The sequence below is a fragment of the Plectropomus leopardus genome, chromosome 8 (genome assembly GCF_008729295.1).
Source record: "Plectropomus leopardus isolate mb chromosome 8, YSFRI_Pleo_2.0, whole genome shotgun sequence".
Lineage (NCBI taxonomy): Eukaryota > Metazoa > Chordata > Actinopteri > Perciformes > Serranidae > Plectropomus > Plectropomus leopardus.
In genome coordinates, this window is record NC_056470.1 from 16,513,700 (window position 1) to 16,537,854 (window position 24,155).

General features: G+C 39.3%; 2 protein-coding genes across 3 annotated transcripts; one reads left to right on the top strand and one right to left on the bottom strand.

Annotated features, from left to right (window-relative positions):
- Nucleotides 1–4,722: 4,722 nt before the first annotated feature.
- Nucleotides 4,723–7,432, top strand: lhfpl5b (LHFPL tetraspan subfamily member 5b). Its single transcript, XM_042490970.1, has 2 exons — nt 4,723–5,167; nt 7,122–7,432. The coding sequence occupies exons 1-2, from the start codon at nt 4,759–4,761 to the stop codon at nt 7,430–7,432; spliced, it is 720 nt and encodes a 239-aa protein (XP_042346904.1). The 5' UTR covers nt 4,723–4,758.
- A 1,218-nt stretch (nt 7,433–8,650) lies between these two features.
- On the bottom strand, nt 8,651–23,945 carry srpk1a (SRSF protein kinase 1a). Of its 2 annotated transcripts, none has more exons than XM_042491386.1 (16): nt 23,864–23,945; nt 23,159–23,213; nt 18,736–18,863; nt 18,387–18,495; nt 18,156–18,243; nt 17,831–17,918; nt 17,276–17,382; nt 16,654–16,819; nt 16,543–16,568; nt 16,186–16,411; nt 15,678–16,043; nt 15,383–15,483; nt 14,558–14,665; nt 14,317–14,386; nt 10,338–10,430; nt 8,651–10,006 (listed from the first exon to the last, which is right to left on the bottom strand). In XM_042491386.1, the coding sequence occupies exons 1-16, from the start codon at nt 23,874–23,876 to the stop codon at nt 9,822–9,824; spliced, it is 1,929 nt and encodes a 642-aa protein (XP_042347320.1). In that variant the 5' UTR covers nt 23,877–23,945; the 3' UTR covers nt 8,651–9,821. The 2 variants fall into 2 exon arrangements, with proteins under 2 accessions (XP_042347320.1, XP_042347319.1); XM_042491385.1 differs by lacking the exon at nt 10,338–10,430 and adding an exon at nt 11,717–11,809.
- Nucleotides 23,946–24,155: the final 210 nt, after the last annotated feature.

The following is a 24,155-nucleotide window of genomic DNA, read 5'->3' on the forward strand; positions in this document are numbered from 1 at the left end:
AGGAGACAGATGTGCCCCTAAAATCAAACCTATGAGCAATAAAGTGTCTAACACAGTTGAACACCTGAATGCTTCTGCTCATGCCGGATCATGTTTGTGATGAGAAAAATGTTGTAATTCAAAATTGGTTTTAAAAAGGTTTATTATCCACCGTGTGTCATGTTTTATATTCATTTGAGAGCTAAAACACAGCAGTGCTGCTGCTGGTCAAAAACAAGTGGACATGGATTTATTTTAAAATACATAACCAAGAGCTCTGAGTGCAAAGGTGGATTTTACAAACTCACACATAATCACCACAGGTTTTCATTATTTTGACCTGAAAAGGCCTGGAACAATTTTTTTGTCAGTAAAGAAATAGAGAAAAATAAAAAGGTTAATCCTTTGAAACCCGGGCAAATTGACTTTATGTCTTTAAAAAAAAACACAGGAAAAAGTTACAAATAATAAGTTGTAAGGAAATAACCTGAAATTTATCCCCCACAAAGTGAATAAAAAAAACTTTTTTTAAAAGTTTTAAATTATAAAACCACATTGAAATATATAGATAAAATCGTTTACAATAATTACAATATTCATATTATAAAAATTGTTTTCATGATATTTGCTGTATTATTATTATTGTTGTTGTTGTTGTTGTTCTTGTTGTTGTTGTTGTTGTTATTATTATTATTAGTGTTATTAATAATATAATAATTTCCCCATCTCTCTTTTAAAACTCATTTTCATATTATTGTCTCATCACCTCCTCCTAATTTCGAGCTATTTGTGGGACATCTCCTGTCAAATTGGCAAGTCATTGCTTATTTAGACATCTTTTCAAACCAGTTTGCTCAGGCTTCAAATGTATGTGAGAGGCGTCTGAACGCAGCACAAGAAAACTGATGTCATTCCAGGTTTCAACGGGTAAATCCTCCTAAAAATGTGAAATATATCTGTGTTTGTGTGCGTGAATCCTTGACACACTGTCCGTCTTCAGCCATGTTTTCCACTAAGATGCTTGCACCACATCTCCCCTTCAAGGCGTCTCTGAAGAAACAGCAGGTTTGATGAAATCTTGACGAGACCGTCAGAGGTTGTCACATGTATCAGGGATTACGCCTCATTAGAGCAGCTCTGAAAAGCAGCTCCCCCACATTTTCCCTCCACAGACTGAGTGTGATTAGTCTTTTATCTAAGCTGTGACGTCCCCTCTCTATCTCATCCCCCTCTCTCTGGCAGAGCTCGTGTTCCCCTCTCTGCTACCCCCCGCTGGCAGCTGATTGTCCCTCCTCAGCTGCAGGGAGTCGTCAGGGAGCCTGTGGGGACGTTGGACAACCTCTCATCCCTGAATACTTTTCTCACTGTCACATAGGAGGCCGTCAGGCTCCTTGTTATGAGCACTGACTGGAGGGTGAAAGGTACAGATGGTGGCACGTTCTGTCCGGCTGCCCCCCTGTCAGCCTCTAGCCAGGGTTGTCACCTCAGACTGAATGTGGCACAAAACCAACATGTGCAAGGAGTGAGACCATATGTGTTGGTGTTACTGAAACATTTACATAAACACACCAGTAATTTAGACTGATGAATTAGAAAGTGGAGCAAATGAGATTCTATGTTTTTTGCCCAAAATTAAATTCTGGTGTTGAATACGATTACTTATAAGCCCACAGAGGAGCAATTAAAACAGAAAAAACAGCCTCCTGAACAGCCGTGACTGAGAGAGACAGATCTCTGCTTTGGTTTCAAGCGGCACAGACCAGCTGCTTTTGGAAAAAATGAGTGCACTGTGTGATTTGAAGCTGCCCACATGTATCAGATTTTTCACATCTGTGCCATATCTAAGCCACAGCAGACTCAGACTGCTGAACTCTCGACACCCTCTGCAACAAAATTTATCGAAATAAAATCCTTATTGTGTTCCTGTCACTGGCAGTAAGTCTCCAGATAAGCAGCTCTCCAATAAGAAGATTCAGCTGGAGCAATATTGAATTCTGATATCAGTGAACCTTTATTTTAAGCTTCCTGCACATCAGCCATAAACCTCTGCAAACTGTACGGCAGAATCCACTAAATATCACATCATGACATTTAAAAACACAAACATAAAGAGAAGTTTGTACTAAATGAAAACTAGACAATGTGGTAAATATGCAGCATGAATATAAAATAGCTCCTAAACATTTTACTTTCCAGATAAATGTTTTTTTGTTTACAGGTATATAAATTTGTGTGTTACAATAAGACTCCAGTTTGTAAGATTTGGGAGCAAGTATTAGCAGACATGGATTCTAATATTCACAACTACATTTTTATTAGTTTATAACCTGAAAAACAGACTCTTGAATTCATTACCTTAGAATGAGCCATGTGTATCTAAATCTGAAGTGGGTACTCATCTACAGAGTCTGCCATATTTTTACAGTAGCCCAGAAGGGACAAATCAAACACTGGATAGACAGACAGGGCCATTTGCATTTTTGCATTGGCCACCATAGTTCAACATTCTTGGCACACCCCAATAGATGCCTTTAAATCCTACATACTAGACCTTTAAAACATAAAATGATTGTCTCGTTTTCATTTTAAATATATGTTGTATGCTGTATATTGTGGATATTTAGTCTAAATTATTAAAAAGTCCTCAAAAGACATCCTTTGTGGTTTTAGCTGTAGTTGTAACTTAGTGATTGTTACGACCCCCAGAAAGGCTTGTGATAAAAGGTCTAACATCATAAGAGGACTCAGGAGGAGTAGAAAACATTTAACACATTGACAAAAACTAGGGTGACCATCAAACAAACCAAACTACACCAACAAAAATCTACTGACAAAAGACTGGGAGGATGGCCAAAAAAGGACAAACACAAGGGAAGACACCCAGACTGACCCACAAAGGGTCGTAGGATTTGGGCTCTTCCCTCTAACCTAAAACACCAAAACTAAACCGAACAGCAACAAAGCCATGAAAACAGGTCTGGTCCCAACAGAAAACAGAAATATAAAGCAGGCTTAAATCTAAATCAATATAGTCACCACGCTGCTGCTGCCAGGCTGCCAGGCTGGAGGATGAGAGTGAGCCTCCTCTTACAACATTTCCCTCAATCAGTGTAAGCAGCTCCACCTGAGAGGAGAAACACACTTCAGTCTGAGTCACAGGCAAGGCTCAACATAAGGGGGGCATGTAACAGTCCTCACCATCAAAGGACCCGCTTCCAAAATGTCCTTGTTTTTATATTAAAGATCCTTTAAAGATCGTATTAAAATCAACGTGAGGAAAGTGTTATTCTTACCTGACAATTAGGCGACTCAATAGACTGCAGCTCTGCATAAAAACAGTCCAGGTATTTAGTATCTTTAGTTTTTTATGATTTTCTTCTCCCTTTTTTTTCTCTGTATTGAAAATTGTGAACAGACACACATTCAGACGGTCATGGACACATGGGCATTCTTGAACAGTTGAAGATCCCATAGTGTCAAATAAGGTTCATTCACACAAATGCTGCTAAACAGTCCCCAGAGGCAGTTCTTTGGTTCGAAATCAAGGGCTGTTTCTGTGCTGTATGGCACCAGGTGCTTGACAGCGCCTTTGTTAAATAGTGCTTTATAGAACCATTAGAGTTGCCATTTAATGTGGTAATGTTTCTACATTTTTGAGCTTGGGGGCCTTGAATGATGCCACACAATACCATGGAAGAGTCAATATGCTTCTGAATGACAGTTTTACTGAAAATATGAGTCAATATTAATCATTTCTAAAGAAATGTTGCCGTAAAAGATTCAGACTCCTGTACTAAATGTTTACTGAGAAACATAATATGTTTTCAAAACTGGTCAATATTTCCTTACACATGCAAAAGGTTGAAAGACACTGATTTAAATTTGTTAACTTTCACAAATACGCCGTTTGTGGGCTAATATTAATATAGTGATTTTAGTTGTTCCCCAATAAACTAAACTAAGCCAAAGCAACACAGGAGCATGAAATGATATCTACTGGTTCTTCAGCTTAGTGTAGTTTAGTTAACTGGGGAAAGAACCAGTAGAGAATGTCTAAAGAACCATACGGGGGCTTAAAAAGTTATTTGTGTGACAGCAGTGCTCCTGAAAGAAATGAACCAACATTTTTCTGTGTGTTAATAATCAAATGAAACACGAAAAAGTAGGCTAAATACTTTAAATTAGATAGATAGATAGATAGATAGATAGATAGATAGATAGATAGATAGATAGATAGATAGATTAAAATGTATTTTTTAGGTCAGTTTTTGCTTTTAATGACTGATTTGTATATTTGTGATATGTAACTTTTGTGTTTTATTTCCTTTTCTTCTGTTTTGCCTCTGCTCACACTATTTTTCTCGCTTTAACATTATTTTAATTATATTAATAAGTTATTTCTGTGTTTTATTTTCATGCACTTTGTAAAGAACTTTATAACTTTGTTTAGATAAGTGCTATACAACTAAAGTCAGTAGTAGTGCCAGTAGTAGTAGTAGCAGTTGTAGTAGTAGTAGTAGTAGTTAGGCCTCTGTCCGTGTTTCGGCGAGCTGTGAGTCTCTGACGTCACAGTTACGTCATTAATGAAGGGCGTGGGTGCTGTCCAGGGTGCTGAATCCTGAGCCGGGTCTTTGAGTGCAGAGCAGCCACAGCAGCAACAGGTGTGAGCTTTTGTGAGAGTTTAAAGGTTCGCGTGTGGATGTAAGAAGTTGTAGGGAAATGTTCAGATGTAATGAAGACGCAGAGTATTTCAGGAATATTTAAGAGAAGCTCGCTAACATGGATCTGCTTCCAGCCCAGGAGGCTGCTAAAATCTACCACACCAACTATGTGAGAAACTCTCGAGCCATCGGCGTCATGTGGGCCGTGTTCACCATCTGCTTCGTCATCATCACCATGGTGGTCTTCATCCAGCCCTACTGGATCGGCGACAGCGTCAACACCCCACAGGCCGGATACTTCGGCCTCTTCCACTACTGCATCGGCAACGCGCTCACCTCGGAGCTCACCTGTAAGGGCAGCGTGCTGGACTTCAGCTCCATCCCCTCACCGGCCTTCAGGACCGCCATGTTCTTCGTGGGGACCTCCATGCTTCTGATCGTGGGCACCATGGTGTGTTTCAGCCTCTTCTTCTTCTGCAACGCAGGGAACGTCTACAAGATCTGCGCGTGGATGCAGCTGGCCTCAGGTGAGGAAGAGTGTGGGCTTTTTTTTTAAAGTACACAACAGTATGTGAAGTATGTATGTAAACATGTAAACAGTATTTTAATGTCATATCTGGTTGAGGTGAAACAAATCTAAATGCTTTACTGTATATAAGTCATTTTTGAGAATTAAGACACGGTGTCACACTTTCTGTAGTGATTACATGTTTTGTTTGTAAAATCTTTATCTGAAAAGTAAGTAAATGTAAGCATAACAGATTGCATATTTTCACGTTTAGGTATTACTACTTCTGCTTAAGTAAAAGTACTGATAAATTCTTCCAACACTGGTGGCATTCAGTGGAAAATGAACATGAATACATCCTGGGTTTCAAAGAAAAAGTCAGTAATCCTTAAAATATCATATTATAGATCATATTGTTACTGAGGCATTGGACTAAAATATTGTGGTAGTACAGTCATACAGTACATGACCAAACATTTCACACAGTTTAAGATGAAGGTTTGAAAGCAAACAAGTCTCTTGTTTTTCATATTTAGAGTTAAGGTTAAAATGGCTCAGGTCAAAGGTCACACAGTCCATGAAGAAACATTAACAGATAAATGTCTCCAACATTTATTCTACTTTTATGAAAAAAATATTATAGCTGCTTTAGTGTCTGTAACTAATGATCCAAATAAAGACCAACTTTTTACATTTGTTCATAGAAATACACATTCGACAAAACCCTCCAAAGTCTTTACCAAAGTTCAGCAACTGAATATCAAGACTGAAGAGAAGCAGCAGGTCTGACGGATGAGTGAGACGTCTTTTACAAACTCTAAACTGAGGTGACAAACTCGTCTTCTCACCTCTCAGGTTTCAGGCGAGGTGTGTGTTTGTACTGGATGTGTTGTTCTTCACTGTGACAGCCAATAAGGGATCCAGTTTCCACCCAGACTCTGACACCTCTGATGCTGGATCGCTTACATGTAACAAGATCAGGTGTTACTGTTGTTAATGGATCTAAACTCACACCTGAAACACACCAGCGCCGACGAAACCAGCCATATGATGAAGGCTGACACAGCAAGTGCTGCAAGTACTTAGATTCTCTACTAAAGTCAAAGTGTACAAGTATAATCAATAAAATGTACTCAAATAATCAAAAGTACCCAGTAAAATGTCCCCTGTGACTGATAAATTATCATATATTACATTTATTATTAAGTTCTTAACCCTTTCAAACCTGGAGCGATATCACTATGCATTTGTATTTAAACCTTGGAATTCTGAGCGAATTTGAAATAAAGTAGCTAAAATAAAATAGTTAAGGAAAAATGTCATATTTATAATCATCATAACTACATATTTAAAATAATGTTACAGAATTATTAGAAGATTTTCAGCATTTTTTTTCCAGTAATTTCCTGCTTTTTTTTTTAGCAACTTTCTTCTTACTTTTTGCTAATTTCTTGTTAATTTTGGTGTAATTTTTTTAGGAATTTGACCAAACCGACAAAGACTAAAACCAAAGACATTTCCTGTATATATATATATGTGTGTGTGTGTGTGTGTGTGTTTTGTAGTTGTTTTTAGTTTGTTGTAGTTTGTAGTTTAAGTTAACAATAATAACCATGCTGTCGGCCATTGTATCTTATATGGCAATTCCTTAAAATGCACATATCTGCAAAATTCAGATTTTAACCTTAACATAGTAGCTGTGGCAAAGACCCAGAGGACACTTAACCAGATGAAAAGCATTTAAAATTTTACAACTTTCATCAGGGAACATTGTGCAAACAGCCCCACTGAGCATCTTCTGCTCCGCTGTGCCATAAATAAATGAAACCTTTGGTGCTTTACTCGGGTACGTCAGGCCTTATCCTGCACTGCGGGCTCAGAAGAACCTCCCTGATAATTATTTATTAAAGTCAGAGCACAAACGGGTAATTATTGCATGGCTCCACCATCTCAGTGTCCTTTTTCCCCTGCAGCTGCATTGATGGTGATGGGCTGCATGATCTACCCAGACGGCTGGGACTCTCCAGAGGTGAAGAGGATGTGTGGCCAGAGGACGGATAAATACAGCCTGGGGAACTGCACGGTGCGTTGGGCCTACATTCTGGCCATCATCAGCATCCTGGATGCCCTGCTCCTGGCACTTCTGTCCTTCACCCTCGGCAACCGGCAGGACAAACTGCTGCCAGATGACTTTGAGGTGGAAGGCGGAGGAGGTAATGCACACATGAAGGGGTGTGGACAGGGAACAAATCCGGGAACTAACCATGTCTGCTCTTTAGTTTAGTTTGGGGAGGAGGATGGTTGTAGTCCAGGGATATTCAGGATGTTTCTAGGGTTTTAGGATTTCTTGACTCTTGCTCTTTCTTTTCCCCTTTCACTTGTACTTTTGGAAACTCAAGCTATAGGGGTCCATGTTTGAAAACAGCAAAGCCATATCAAAGTATATTTTACAAAATCTCACAACTCATGCAGTATCATCTAAGTCCTCCCAAAAAGCCTTTTATAATGGACACAAGATAAAATTGAAATTATCTATGCTCTCTTCAAAGCCAGACTCCATTGACAAAGACAGTAATTTTACCTCACTGAACATGGGAGCTGCTGGTCTACTACAGCCTCTATCAAGTCCTTTGTTTATTGTTTGACTTCGGTGAATACAAACTAACCATTTAAAACCCCCAAGTCACACAATAACACAAGCTACCTGATCAAGGCAGCAGTAGATTGCGTTCAGTGAGGTAAAATAATGGTCAATGGAGTTTTTTCTTTCAGTTCAGTTCCCCGTCAGAAGCGAGGAACTGAACTGAGAAGCACAGAACACACGACTGGATAGATGATTTGATGGTACTGTAATGAGCTGTGTTAGAATAATTAAATGGATGCTTTGATATAGTTTTGCTGTTGTTAAACATGGACCACTATGATTTCAATACATATAGAATTTCCTCTGCTTTTGGAGTCTTTGTTTACTGTGGTGGCATGAGATAAAAGCAAAGTTTTCTTTATGAACTAAATGTAATACAAGGTGAGTAACTGATATACTAATGATCATTTAGGGGTTAAACATGTACCAGAGTGTAGACAATAGGTATGTTAATGGTTATTGATCTTGGTGGTGACGTTAGACATGATACGAATGTTTTTAATCTAGGCTCCTCCTTTCACTGTTTCAGTGTATCTACAAATCAGCTTTATGTAACAAAAGCCCAGTGTCTTAAATGTGTAAACCAAAGGTAATCATAAGTGCATTTTCTCTCTTTTACAGAAAACAACTGATGAACATGAACCTTCGGATTCACAGTGTGATGCAGATTTTGGGTTTTTTCAGGATGCTTGCTGTTATTTTAGGGCAACAACAAGCATCTTGTAACATCACAATGTCGTTTAAGTCATTCTGTTCACCCAACTAGCTGTAGTGACTTTTGGTTAATTGAAATGTTTTAACTCTTTACTTGACGTCAGACTCCTAATAAACTCAGAGAAGCAAGCTTGACACAATCACTTTGTATTGTATGAATCTGTTTTTATTGTATGGTGCGTTGTACAGGTTTGTAAATTGACAGCTCACACAAAGTCTATGCTCTTGAATCTGACACTGATGTAAGTTTTGTTTTCACCAAGGCTCACATAGATTACTTTGATATGATCAATTTGGGACACCAAACATCAGATCTCACCATTTCTATGGTAAAAACAGTGACATTATTGAACAGTTGGCCATACATACGACTGAGCTCAAACACATCTTTCATACGCTTTATTAAAACACAGCTACCCAGCTAAATAATCTTAGCTAGGATATAATTTGTTAAAAACTGTACATAACTGTAATATACATAAAGGCAAACTCTTTGGTACAGATATATACAGTTTATTTTCACTTTTTTTTCCTTTAAACTGGGCTTCAGGTCATCTTGTTGAAACCTTTAGAACACTATATTCCTGAATTGTAATAGTTGTCTGAGAATACCAGCCTCCCATGAGAATGAAAGATCTCATTTATTATAGTTAACTAACCACACTAAGTACCAGGTGACAACGGATTTGTTATGGCTAAATAATATGACCTACTTTATCAGACAGTGGAAACTCTGTCTGGAGAAATGCGATGAATGTTACTACAGTCAGTGTAAATGTCAGCCCAGTGTGCAACTTCCTAAGCCTACTTTACAAATACAAAATGTATACCTTACATGTGTAATATAAGATAAAATAATCCTTAAAAAAACAACACAGCACTAATGAAAATGCACAAGAAAAGAAGTGATAGCGAATCCTTTTAAAGGGGACAAAAATGACCAAGAAAGGCTACATATCCTTGATTTGTTTGGGTTTTAGTGCAGGAGTGTAACAAACAAGGATGAGTCACTAGCAGTACAAGAACAGGTTTGCTTAGTTGGGTGGATGAACGGAGCACAGCAGGTTGGAGCCAACATGACCACAAAGTAATATAAATCCACTGGATTCCTGACGTCGTCACACCGAGAGAAGAACCAACAAACACAAAGCAAACATACACAGAAGCTTTAGTTCAATAACGAGAACATAAGAAATCCAAAACCAAAAAAAAAGAGAAATAAATATTCATCTGATATGCCCAAACTGGAAAGTGATCTGTTGCAGTCTCTGGAGAGAGTGAGAGGGAGGGGAGGTGCAATGGCTGGAGGTCTCCACTAGAGGGTGAGCCAGGGGTGACGCAAGCACTCTGCGGCCGTGGCTCTCTTCTCTGGGATCAGCTCCAGCATGGGAAGCAGGAAGTCTGTGAAGCACTCGGCTTCTTCACGGGGCCACTCGTACTTGTCAATCAGCACCTCCAGCAGGCCCCACGGCTTCAGCTTGGTGATGTGTTTCAAATCACCTGCAGAAAAACAGACTGCGCTGCATCAGAGAGCCAGAGCCAGAAATACAACACAACCTTTTCTCCAGTGTAAATTCACTACTGGGAGCTAGTTATGTCTGTACAAACATGTTCAAATTTCTGGATCTGACATGCATGAAATATTCTACTTACTTCACTGTCAATGTTTTCCAAAACGGGCATTTACTATCAAATGTTGCGAATGTTTATAACTTAAAAATCATTTTAAATTTTTACACAAAATATGTCAAATTATTACACGTAGCTCTATGCAATGATCTTAACAACAGGAAGAAACTTCTCTAATCCTTAAACTGCTTCAGTATTTTACCTTTCTTGGTGAAAAAATCCTTGGAATATTTGCCGCTCATTATAAGTTTGCGTGGGACACTCCCCAGCAGCTCAATGATCAGCGCAATGTGGTCTACACGGCAGACGATTGCAAGAGGAGGGACAAGACAGACAAGACACACAACAGATTGGTCAGACAGTGTCCCAGTCACAGGCCCACTCTGGGTGTGTGTGGGTGGAGGGCTGAGGAAAGTCAGGCTGACAGCACACACACATATGGGCCAGATTGTTGCAGAGGCTGCGGTGTACAAACCTTCAGTTTGAAATCAGATTATTAAACATGGCCACCAGACATTTCAAGAGCTGCAAGGATCTCAAACTGTTTCCAGCTCTGCATGTTAAGAATGAACAGCTTCTGTTTTGCACCTGCAGTCAATCAGACACCAGACGGGAACAAAATCCCCATGTTGCTAATGACAACTTTACACATCTAGAGTGGAGTAAATACTCTTTCTGAAATCTGTAAACAGCTGCTCACATTGATTTTGTTTTATACACCTGTTGGTTATACCTGTTAAAGCTTCATGCTCACTTTTTTTAATAAATATAAATAAAATAAGAGAATAACCTACCAGTGTCGCTGTTATTGGCACAAGTGAAGTATTTTCTATTCGCTTATTATGCAGGTAACGACTTTATTATTTGATGAGTGACTATAATGTCATTTCTGAATTTAGGAGCAATAACACATTACAATACTGTGTTACAGACAAATGTAACACAGTCAGGGTAGCAGGGAGGTTTTCCACCACGTGGAGTCTAGGATTCAGGTTAAAGCCCTCTAACAGGCATCTGCCTTGCAGAAGTGCTCATGAACACGACTGCCAGCTCCAGAGGGGCCATCTGGAGCACAAACGGTTCCCAAACTATTTCAGGCTAGAGATCCCTTATTGATGAGGCATTTTTCCGAGATGCTTCCATAATCATCACAGTACTGTACACACTTTAAATTTCTGATGCCACTTTTTAAAGATTTTATATCCTGAAACTTATATCAAAGACACTTCTGTGACTAGGAGAAAAATTGAAAGTGAAAAGCTTGTCTACCCCATGGAGGAAAAAAGTCATGACAACTCTCCCTACAGGGATCAATACAGTATCAAGTATCCAGCCAAGTCATCCGGCTACAACCGAGGAGGTACTGCGTGTACCTCTGCCAGGCAATCTCTGGCAGAACTACCGAACCTTGAATGTCTGATGGCACTGTTCAAAGTAAGACACATTTATTGGTCTCTTCTCATTATTTTGCTCACTGGCCTGCACACACCAACAGCCTCTGCAGATCTGAATGTGCTGACTTCCCCCTTCACCTCCCCTCCACCATTCCCAGAGCGAGCCACAGACAGAGGGGTGGCATACCTCTCTTGGTGAAGTATTCCTGTGAGTATTTCCCACTCAGAGCATAGTGACGAGGGATTTTACCGAGCAACTCAATCATGAGAGCAAGATGGTCTGGAAAGAGGCACATCCGAGGAGGAGACATAGAAAGTCAGAGGGTAACAGTTTGGAGAGAGGAGAGGGGATAGGAGAGAGATGGCAAACAGTTATATGGAACAGAGTTTAGGGCTGGGCGATATGGAGAAAATCAAATATCACAATATTTTTTACCAAATACCTCAATACCGATATCGCGACAATATTGCAGGGTTAATTTACACAATGAGATTTTTGATAAACATTTTATACACTCTATTTTTAGCTTTATTTGTATTGATATTTTTTCAGTTTTATTTTCCATCGTATGTTATGCATTCTGTGCGTTCTATTTTATCCTTATTTTTATCTAATTTTAACTAGTATTATCAAGTGGGTTTTATCCACGTGGGGATGCATTCTTTGTATTCTATTCTGATCTTATCTTATTTTTACACGCAGGTTTTATTATGTCTTTATGTCTTCTATGTCTTTTCATGCACTTGGTGCATGTAATGTATTTGTTGTTAAGCACATTTGGCTGCATTTCTTATGTGAAAGGTGCTATACAAATAAAGTGTATTATTATTATTATAATTATAAATAACCATCAGTTGCGTGGATATAATGACTTGGGGTTGTCTGCTACACCGAATTCTGTTCTCAAATTAAACACTGTAAATTTTCTTAGTTCTTAGTTTTTCTTAAATAGTTCATTTCAATATTTATCAATTACTTTTAGAAATCTACATGATCCACTCTTCAAATCAGCATAAATTAGATCCATCACACAGAATTTAAAGAAGAAAAAATGTGTCATTTTAAAGCTGGTTTGCCTGTTGATCCTGTTATTTCCTTCTTCCAAAACCATGGCAAGGACCACCAGGAGCAAATGCCAGGAACTGAATTTCCATTAAAATAATTATGGTGGATGTGTTACCTGCATGCCAAATTAATCAGAGCACATGAGACCAAATTGCCTCCCAAATTACCACAATTACCTTATGACAAGCACTGCAGCATTTAAAGCTTTTTTTTTTTCTTAAACAGAGTCCATCGCAGGACTCACTCCACATAAAACACATAGCCAGGACTACATTACTTCACTTCCAGCAAAGTTCATGGAGAACAATAAAGGGCAAAACAGCATCATAGTTGTTTTTAACATAAAATTCTGTGTTCTAGCTCAGCTAAAAACACAAAAACACTGAATCCGTTACTCAGCGGGTAAGCGTATTAATCACTATTGAGCCTGTTTGTAACCAGTTCAGAAAAAGTTGTCTTCTTTTCACCTGTTCAACTGACTGTCCACTACTGCACTTCATGGTGACTGGATATTTTGTGTTATTTTGGTATTGAAGACTTTTTTGGCCTGGCAGGGGTTACCGTTGGCCTGGTGGCCCGCCAAGCCCCTACAGTTATAGGGGATACGCTTAAGTCTCAAATCACGATATCGATATAATATCTATATCTTGCCCAGCCCAAGTAACAATGTATTAGGAACAATGGATGATGACAGCCTTGTATGACAAAAAGCACATGCATGGGAAGCCTATCTTGATTACATCAAACGCTACAATCATTTTAACACATGTCGGCCACTCACTTTCACATATAAAAACAAACTGTGAAGATGGAACCAGACTGAAAATAAGGCTTAAAGCACAGCCATCACAAACATACAAACAAAATTTGTAGAGCAGATTCTCAGATGCATGATGAGTGATTAGTAAAAAAAATAAATAAAAAGCTGTCACACAACAGAGCAAGCTGTGAGAGAATAATGAGCAACAGCATCATGGGTTCATGTACTGTATGTGTGAAAAAGCTGACTCACAGCTGCGGGGCATGTGCCAATAAAATTAACCTCAGCACATACCTGACATGCTGCAGCAGAATCAAGTCAGTACACACACCTCAAGCTAAACAGCGAGCCAACATTAACACAAAGAAAGCGTAAGGATAACAACAATGACATATGAGTGAGAAAGAGTGAGAAGGAGATGAAGATAAGAGGAACAGGAAAATGAGAGATGTCCCCGTCTCCAGTGCAGCAAAAGTGTGGTTTGAGGTGTTAGAGAGGAAATAAACACAGGAATGGTGGTACTCATCATCACATGAATCACCTATACATTTCATCTAAATTTAAAAAAACATTGAAAATCATTGTAATGGAGTACCTCATTTAGGTGTTAACACTGCTGAAAATTAAACAAAGTCCAACTTATTATGCAAAAGGCACAATAATGTGGAGTGAAGGTCACAACTTGCCATGCTTCCTGTGAAACTCTTATTAGATGTGTGGATATTTTAAATAGTCAAAAATGACAATAAAACACCAATAAGAGCCAATTTCACAAGAAAAACATCACAAAGCTTTTCACAGTAGCAAAAACTGTTCAAACTTACCACTAGTGCTAAATGACTTTTACCAGTGACGTATACATTTTAAAAAAACTGCTAAATGTAGCACTGGGGATTAATGCTGTGCAGTTATTATGGGAAAAAAACAGAAAATAGGAAGGAAGAGGAAGACCCAGCAATACCTTCATCCCTGGAATAATCTTCCCCAGAATGTGGCTCAAACAAGTAGTCCCCTGTGGCGAGTTCAAAGGCCTGAGGAGACAAAACAATCATAAACACAGGAAAAGGCACTGCATGATGGTATATATTTACTCCCACACACCACCTGCTGCACTCTCTTAACACTTCAAGGTACACTGGACTATGATTTTCTTCTAACATTTTGATACACTGCGATAGTTGATTGCCAGTGAAGTCTCTTACCATGCAGGCTGTGCTCCATACATCGGCCGGTGTGCTGTATCCAGCACCAATGAGCACCTCTATGGACCTGTACTGCCGTGTCTGGATATCTTCTGTAAAGTGCTTGTGCTGCAGAGAGAGAGACAGAGGGGGAGAAACAGATCCTAAAATTATTCCAAAATATAAGAGAGCTAACAGAGATGAGGACTGAATGAGAAGGAGAACTGTATTCACCTTAAAGTCCCTCACCAGACAAGTTTTCATGGTTTCCCACACATTCATTTATTTATTTGTGGTGGCCCGCCGCGATTAAAACATCTGCTGCCACGTATTGATTTTTTTAGTCTTGAACTGGAGCGTCTGTAGTCTTAATGGAATATATACACCTTTTGGTTATTGACTGCACCACACTCTTGGAGCAGAACATACTCTGGGCACAGACAGAGCAACAGAACACCAGGCACAGTCAAAATGAAACCTGTTAACTGCACCAGGCTGAAAAATTTGCCTTTACTAATTTCTGCAGCAGCTTCTCCTCCAGTAATGATCTGATTAAAGCTGATCAGATGGACAGATCAATTATCCTCCCTGCCACTCAAACTGCTGCAGAGAAAACAAAGAAATCCTGATGACTTTCACCTGCACTGCGTTCACAGTCCCGCAAAAATGTCCAAATTAAGAATCTAACATTACACTCCAAACCTTAGACCATTAAAACAAATTAAACAAAGGGGCTGGAAGATTAAAGTATTTCTATTTTGGGAACTAGATGACACTACATGTGTCCCTCGCTAGAGGCTTCATCCCTAATCGTGAAATCCCTCAGGTCATTAGCAGGCTACTCACCACCCAGCAGGCATTTCCCAAGTCTGCAATCTTGACCTTGATCTTGTCTGAATTGAGTGGCTCAAGGGGGTTAACTAGCAGGGATCCTGCTGGTAGCTTGCCTGTGTCAGAGCAGAGAGAGAGAGAGAGAGAAGAATGGACTAAACATCAAACAAAAGAAGAGTCTAACAATCAATATTCCAAAGTTCACATGGCTGAGCCTTTATTAAACTTCAGCAGCAGCCCAGCCAGAGCAAACAGCTACCAAAGAAAACCTCTGTGCAGTTAGTAGATGCACTGATTTTGTCTGACTGACCGTTGAGGTTTTCGGGCCCTCCCTCACCCTCCTCCTGCAAAATGCTTTGCTGCAGCTCTCCCTCCTCCAGCCTGGCAGGATGGTGCCTCTCAGTTACTCCACTGCTGCGAGCACCTCTGCCTTCAGTCTCAGTGTCCAGCTCCTTGAGATCTGGAGAATCCACACCGTTGCACATGAGGTGAATGGGGGACTCCTCGTGTTGCTCCTCCTGACTGGCACATTTCTCTGTGGGCTCTGCATTGCCATTGTGTTGGTCTTCGTCCCTCCACTGAGACTGCCTCTGGTCCGCCTCCACATGGCCATTACAGTTCACCTCTGACAGCCCCTCTGATCCCACCCTCATGAGATCTGCATTCACACTGCTCTCTGAAAATATCAGAAAAAGGCGGATGACATTTCTTTACATATGACTCATACCAATGATTTTATAACTGTTTCACAGCTGTGATTTTAACAAACAGCCACAAATCAAGAAGCAAATATTCCTCCTGTGATGCTGGCTTCTTACCTTCTGTTTCCTCGTTTCCCAGCTCCCGAAGAGACACCTGTCTGAGAGGAGCGCAGGCTCGTCCCTTAGGAGATTGCGGATCCTCATCTTCCTCCTCTTCATCCTCTCGTGCCTCTGTGGTCTTTTCCATCTCCTCCAGGTCTAGAATGCACTTCTCCAACAGCTCCGCCTGACGCTTCTGCTTCTTTTTTAACTTCTTCTTCTTGTTCTTGGACATTTTTACCATCTGCCAGAGATTAACATAAATAAATAAATAAATACAAAACTCATTGATAGTTTCAAATTAGTGGGACTGCTTTAAATGAAACATGGGAGGCTGATGTCCTGTGCAAAAAGTAAACAATTAAAGGGTTGTACCTGTTTTGGAGCAGGTGCTGTGCTTACTAAAAAAGAAAAAAATCAGATGAGCACAATCTGTCACCAAACTGAGCTCATGAATGTGTAAATGAACAAGTGTTTGTCTCATACTTGCTGAACCGGAGGGAGGAGGCGCCCCAGCCCTCTGCCACTCTGTGGCTTCAGCTGCGAGCCTCCGGACATAAGGCTCATCGACACTCATCAGGATGTTCTCCGGCTTGATGTCTGTGTGGATGATCTGACACTTTGTGTGCAGGTAGTCAAGGCCTTGGAGTACCTTTAAAATGAGTGAATGGAGATTTTTGAAGGTTTAATGGTATATCTGAACTGAAATTAACACTTTTAAAAATACTGAACTATCCTTTTCACTATGTTTCTTTTGGTTTTCCACAGTTTAAATATATGAAATAAAATTCTGCCAGGAACATAAATCTAGCCTATCTAAATCTAAACAAATTAACAATAAATCAATGATTTATGAGGTTTAATCAATTATCCAAGCATTAATAAAGAACAATACTCAGAGGCCATGTATATATAATGTATCAATGTTATTAATCAGTTTCTGGTTCCATTACGACAAAAGCCTCGACTGGAAAAAAAGCTGCCCTGACTGGTTTCCACCTGTCACACAGCCTAGAGACTACCTGGCCTCTGGAAACAACTGGAAGTTACAACTGAACCTCATGAGGAAAACAGCACACAAAAGGAGTGGCATCGTGGGTAATGTTACCTGTCTTATGATGCTCTTCACACACGGCAGTGGCAGCCCCTGGTAATTGGACTTTATTATCCACTTTAGTAAGTGATGCCCCAACACTTCAAACACCATGCAGACATCTGGAGATCACAGCAGTTAAGATAAAGAAGTAAAGCCAAACCGGAAGCAATCTTCTAAACATGTCTGGGGCCCTGTGGTCATTCACCTACATGACGATTGTTAGCATTATACAGAAAAAAGGGAGTGGGTCAAAGGAGTGCCAACACTGCAAAGGAGTGTCATATTACAGCTACTCCTCTCTCTGTGGCATTCAGGGGATCTTACTCAGCCAAAGTGTTGGGATAAGTGGAGGTCTGTTTGGGACACACAAGGTCCCATTTATTACCCCCATCACCTGTTGTTTACTTTAGTACTTGCAAAGTGCTTACACGGCTAAATTTGACACCAGTGCAAAGAATGATCCTCTCTTTGTTGAAGTGTTTTTCTAAGAATTAAAAGGCTTTAGTCTTTCCACTAAGACACAATTAAACTGATCAGGTACTAACAATATCAGGCTCGAAAGGATACGGGTTCCATTAACACCAGAGATCTTGAAGTCATCTACCATCTGGACCACCATCTCCCTGTTTGGGTCATTTGGGTCTGAGTTTCTGACCTGGGAACAAAGAGACAGAACAACACAACTGAAACAATCAGGATTTACACTTAATAATGATAGACTGAAGCAACACAGTCTAACTGTGTCTCTAAATATCATAAAATCATGCAATACCGTTTGAACAGACATGTCAGACATGAACTGTTATCAACATGTGCATATTTGTGTAAATCTACCATGCCTCCTGATTTTAACTCTCAAAACCTTATCTGTGCAATCAACTCCTCTACTCACAGATCTGAGGAGTTTGATCTCATCCACTGCTGTCTCTGTGTAGTGCTCTGCACTCTTCACCACCTTCATTGCAACAAACCTCTTCACCCTGCAACCACAGAGCAAGCAACGTTTGCTAACAGGAAGCACTGTACAAAGTTTCAGAATCAGCTGCAACTGAATCTGTATCTTACATCAGGCCTAAAAAAAAATACAGTGCGGTAAGAATATGCAGTAAAGTTTTTCACGTACTGGATGTCCCAGGCGAGCCACACCGTGGAGAAGTGTCCCCAGCCCAGTTTGCGGATCACATGGTATTTTCCATTGTAAAGGTCTCCTACTTTCACATGGTGGTAGCCACCTAGAAAAGGAGAAAATACTTGCTGACCCGACATTTACGACAGTTTGTCCACAATCTAATTAAGACAACACTCTTTTTATTGTCATAAGATACCTTAACTGAGCTAACTTAAGGCTAGAAATTTGCTTCAGTTTGTTTACTGTAAACCACGGAAACACTTTAATAAAATGTTTAAATCTGGTTGTTCATGATAACTTGGTTATAGTCTGCAGGTAATTATACTCAATAGACAGCATTCACCTTTGCAGTAGTCATTGGGGTCCTCCTGCTCCTCATCATCAGAGCCGAGGATCTCCTCGGGTTCCTCGGGTTCCTGAGGCGAGGCTTCTTGCTGGGGATGCTGTCGAGCTCTGGCATTGACTGGCTGCCTGATGGACAAACAAATGCAGACAGACCATCATAGACTTCATTGGGAACAGATTCCCTGACATATTCTTTGCCTGAGAATAGGAGTTTTTAAGTATTTACCCTAACAGAACACTTTTATTCTTATAAATGCATTTCTATTTACTAATGGTTAAATAAGTGTAAAAGAAATGTTCTACAGCTTTTACAGAGTGTGTTCATGGTAACTTCAAATAGCCTCCACCTCATGAATTTAACCACATCCAGAACTTGCTTAATGTATTACAGCTAACTGTTCCCAAGACAAAATAACAGAGCAGCAGTTACCATTATTCTCACAGGACAGCTGCACTGGCCAGATTATAGACCTTTAAACCTTTGAAAAAGTTGTTAATATGAATTATGTTACCTGGGAATTACATTGTGATTTTTTGTGTAACTGCCTATAAGTGTTAATTTGACAGTATCACTTGAGTTCTAACCAACAGAATTTATCTACACTTTTAACTGAAATTAATGTTAAAAACCATAAAGAATAAACTATAATCTCAATTACTTTGAAATACAACAGCACCTCAAACAAATAATGAAGAATGTCCAGAGCTAATCTTCAAGATTGGTGTTGAAACCAATTTTAATTGATCTGTATCTGCCAGAAACAAATATTCACAAGCAAATACACAGCAGCTGACACACTGAAATGTTAACAAGTAAGGACACCTTGAGTAATAAAAACGCGTTTCAGGCAGACTACGCCTTTGAACTGAGGCTGATGATCGAAACTGCATATGAACTTCTATATTTCATTCATGGTGGAGATGAAGAGCGGCTGTCAAAATGTTGACAAGATGCTTCCTGCCACAACAGATCCACACCGACACTCCTCTTTCCACAGATATCACACACACACACAATGTATGAAACACTGACAGAAATCTGTGCTGCTATGCAGCAGTCAACACATGTCTGAATATGAATGGCTTTACTTATCTTAACGCAGTACTATTTAAGTGTGCACTGTGCAACTGTGATATTAAGGAAAAATAACACACTGTTGAATCAGGACTTCAGTACTTAGTATTGGTAGACACTCAATAACAAATTAATTGGATTAGGGTAAATAAAACTATGGCTGCATTAAAAAATAAAAAATAAATGCATCATCATTAAAAAAAGATTAGTGTGAAAGCCTGTGTATTGCTGGTGTTCGACAATTACTAAAAGCTCAATTGTTTTGTCATTATGTCGGGTTGTCAGATGGAAGACACAAAGTACATTTAGAGTAAGTCATAGAGGACTAAACAAAAATTTAAATATTATCAAAAGAGCACTAAGAGTATAAAAGAGCACTAAGAACAAAAAAAGGTTTGTAAAGTTTTGTAGACTACAAATACCACAATTTAATGCACTACAAGTCAATAGAAAAAAAATGGACATTTAAGTGTTCGCACATAATTAAAGTTTGGCATTTAACACATGAAGAAACAACATGAAGGTAAGTCTGTTTGTATCAAACATTTCGATTTTTTTTTTCTATATGTAGTTACTAGTGTTTAGGATAGCAGCCATGAAACCTCATACCGAGGTATGGAAACTGAAAGTTATCATACTGTGTACATTTGCTTGTCTACGGTAATGGAACAAAAAAAAAGGCAACCTAACAAGAGAGTCTCACCTGCATGCATGTATCTTCTCCTCAACTGCCTGTCAAACTTTTTACACATACTTTCATTGAAAAAAGGGCTGCAGTTTTTAGTTATAATAATGTATTTGTTCCAACCTTCTGTCTACGTCCTTGTATGTGTCATTGTAACTGATATTAATAATAATAATTGCATACTACTGGATACTGTGATACCATTAAAACAATTATGTTTTTGGAGACGGTCGCACTTAAAATCTCATCCCGCTGCAGCCCCACCGTTGTTTTCACCATAATTGCAACTAACAATTTATCAACGCAGGCATCAGTGAATGACATATTTTTATTACATATATATATATATATGTATATTTTGAGTATGTAAGGGCATTTACCTGCTTTATAAGGACAATATACCTCAAATTTTTAATAAGATTAATACTTTCATGGTTTGAGGTGTAGTTAATTTAGTCATACAACTCCTTAAGTGAGAAATTAATATCTAGCTGTTCTGGTGTTTCAACCAAGCACAATAGAGCACATCTGACAGCTGCTAATTTGTAGGAAATGGGATCCAGCAACACAGCTCAGGGTATTTCTAATCACGGAACACCATATTCAGCTGTTTTTACACAGTATGAAAATCAAATTGGCATGTGAGTACTTTGTGTATTGATGTGCAACATCCTATATCTGTGTTTGCCAACAGTTCAGTTCCTAATATTAACTTGGCCCAGCAGCCTGATGTTACTTCCTCCACAGAGCAGATTAAAGCTGCTCATCACCACGGGAGCCAAGAGAGCTGAGATCACATTCAAATAAATTCCTAAACTGGTCTGTAGTGTCTCACAAATGAGCTGCTGGTTTCCACATAATCTGCAACCTACTTATTCATGCCTGACACAGTTATTTGAAGCAGAAAGGTTTTAAGGCATGTTTGTGCACCAGAACAAACTGCTGCAATTAATTACTAAATCATATGAAGAACATTTTGACTTAAATACATTTTAAACACATTCACTACTCTTGCATGTTGTAATTAGGAACAAATTATGAAGAAATTATGTATGAAGCAATAAGAATTTGTGATAATTAATCATCTCGATGCTAATACTCAGACACGGCTCTTCACTGACTATTAAAGAATTAAGACAGGGTGGAACCAAAGAAATATCATTACGTAAATGTGGAGCCAGACACAACTCTAATTAGTCAAATTTTCATGAGGAGAATATACATGGCTGCTCTAATTTCAGATGGGTGCTCCTATTTTTTGCTGGTACTCATCAGTGTGGGTTAGAAGACAGCTATATGTCTAACATTCAAGTTGTTCTGACGTACGTTTTTTCCTGAGAGGCTTAAACAGATATTCATTCTGACAAATGATTCAGAACTATAGCTCCTGCAGTCTGCTATGTCCTTCACTACAAGTGTTACTGCTCTTCTTTACACATGATGCTCCCCGTGCAGCATAACTGTGGCATGCAACAGTACCGTTTTAAGTCATATTCAGCTTCTTTGTATCGTATGATAACACAGCCAAATGGAAATCAATGTTTCAGCCGTGAAGATTACACTATCAGGAGGTGAGTATCTGCAATTGTGCAGTTTTCCAGTGAAACACCATGCTTCGGTGGGCTGATGTGGGTTTCTTCATTCTCTTGTTTTAAATATAGCACAGGCTGTTATGTAACACTCCAGAGGATGCCACTGATGGCATGATTAGTAAATAGTTAGGTACACCAATACAATCAGTGCTGGAGATCAACGCTGAAGTCGTCTAATTTGAGCTGTGAATGTTAAATTATCTTAATGCAATCATTCTTGAACTATTTTTAGAGTAGGACATAGTTTTTTGTGATGGTCTATTTCAGGAAATGCATACTGCACATACTATACGGGTAGCTTACAACTTATATCTTATTAACCCCTTGAAACCTAGTGGTTTGATCTTCTTGCAAATATTAGAAAAAGGCAATGAGTAGCTTAACAAGACATGGCCCAAAAATTAGCAAAAAATTGATAAAATTACATGAAATTTTCCTGAAAATAATAATAATAATGATGATGATAATAATAATAATTATTATTATTATAAACAAGAAAACAAACCAAAAAAGTGCTGAATATTGAAAAGATATATGTATAATTATTTTTCCGTAGCATAATTTTAAACATATAATAATTATGAATATAGTTTCTGGACATATTTCCTGTTTTTCTTGTTTCCACCTTTCTTTAAAAAACATCATTTTCAGGTCATTTTCTTAATCTTTTTACCAATTTCTTGCAATTTGTGAGACTTTTTTTTTGCCAAGTTGCTGCCTTTCCCCCCATGTTTTTGAAAGATAAACACATTTGCTCAGGGTTTAAAGGGTTTAAAATAACTGCAAAAGCCCTTACTTGAACCCTATGCAAAAAATTGAGTGCTCTTTTGAGATATGTTCACCAGGCTTATACTTCTTTATTTCTGGATCATGCACAGACCAAAATAAAGTGCAAGCATGCAATCAAGGACCTTGTGTCAGTTTCACATGTAAACGTGTGGATCATACACAGACAAGCACGTGTGTCAAGCTGCAACAAACATCCACTGAACTGACCAAACGTGTGCTTTAGCGTGTCATGTACAAAATGAAGAGACCACGAGCTTTAAATGGGGGGTTAAACACTCACTTTTTGCTGGTCTTCTTTGCTTTTCCCCTCTTCTTCCTCGCCTGGAGTGCCAGAACTGTCAAAAGAAACCAATTATCTTGCCATTGTCTGGTTGCCGTTTGTTGTCTACTTGACGCTCAAGACAAAAAGGATGACACTATCCGGGGCACAGGGTACAAAGTAGCTCACCCTATAGCTCATAAATGCAATCATTACGGATTGTATTATGTAACATTTGGCGCTACTAATATTTAAGTCACTATTACGGTGCAACTATCGGTCTGACAGTCACCCGGTTTGATACTGTACGCCGTCGTACGTTAAGTTACCTCGCTAAGCTACCTACCCAGGTAACCAATCACCTAAAAGGCTAACGACAGTGTAACATGAGGTAATTCCTCTCCGGCGGCTACCTGGTCGGTTAACACAATAACAGCTGGTTAATGTTGCCAGTGTTTTAAGTACTGTGGTTAAACAGACAGAGCAAAAAAGCTAAACGCAGCTACATAATCCTGACATGTCCCATTGAAGCTAAAGCTAATGTCTAGAGAGCTAACGTAGCTCAACAGTGCGTGACAGACGCGTTCAATTAAACCTCCCTCTGAACGCACGCAGCTCGGCTACACTTAACATTTGTGACCGAAGCGGCACATTAGATGCACTGTCAACACACACACGGGCTAATATTTCTCATACAGTGTGCGGCGTGTCGGTGTAGAGATTTACCTTTCCTCTCCATGTCGGCTGGACTCGTAGCTTAGCCGTTAGCTACACCACCAGTGATCGAATGTTCCACGCATGCGCACTGGGTGGTTTTGCTCTGGGGGAGCTCCCCCTGTGATGTCTGCACCTGAGCTCCAAACCATCTCTCAGGATTTGTACTACAGTGAAGCTGCAGGGCACACACACACACACACACACACACACAAACACACACACACACACACACACACTGATCAGCCTGTCATATCAAAAAAGTCTTTTATCTGGTACTACCAGGGCCGTATACAAGGTTTTA

Coding starts and splice junctions, on each gene's coding strand:
- lhfpl5b (XM_042490970.1), top strand. CDS start 4,759: ATGGATCTGCTTCCAGCCCAGGAGGCTGCTAAAATCTACCACACCAAC. Junction 5,168..7,121: donor GTGGATGCAGCTGGCCTCAG/GTGAGGAAGAGT, acceptor TTTCCCCTGCAG/CTGCATTGATGGTGATGGGC.
- srpk1a (XM_042491386.1), bottom strand. Junction 14,387..14,557: donor TATGGAGCACAGCCTGCATG/GTAAGAGACTTC, acceptor TTGTCTCCTCAG/GCCTTTGAACTCGCCACAGG. Junction 10,007..10,337: donor GGATTTTTTCACCAAGAAAG/GTAAAATACTGA, acceptor GTTTTTCTGCAG/GTGATTTGAAACACATCACC.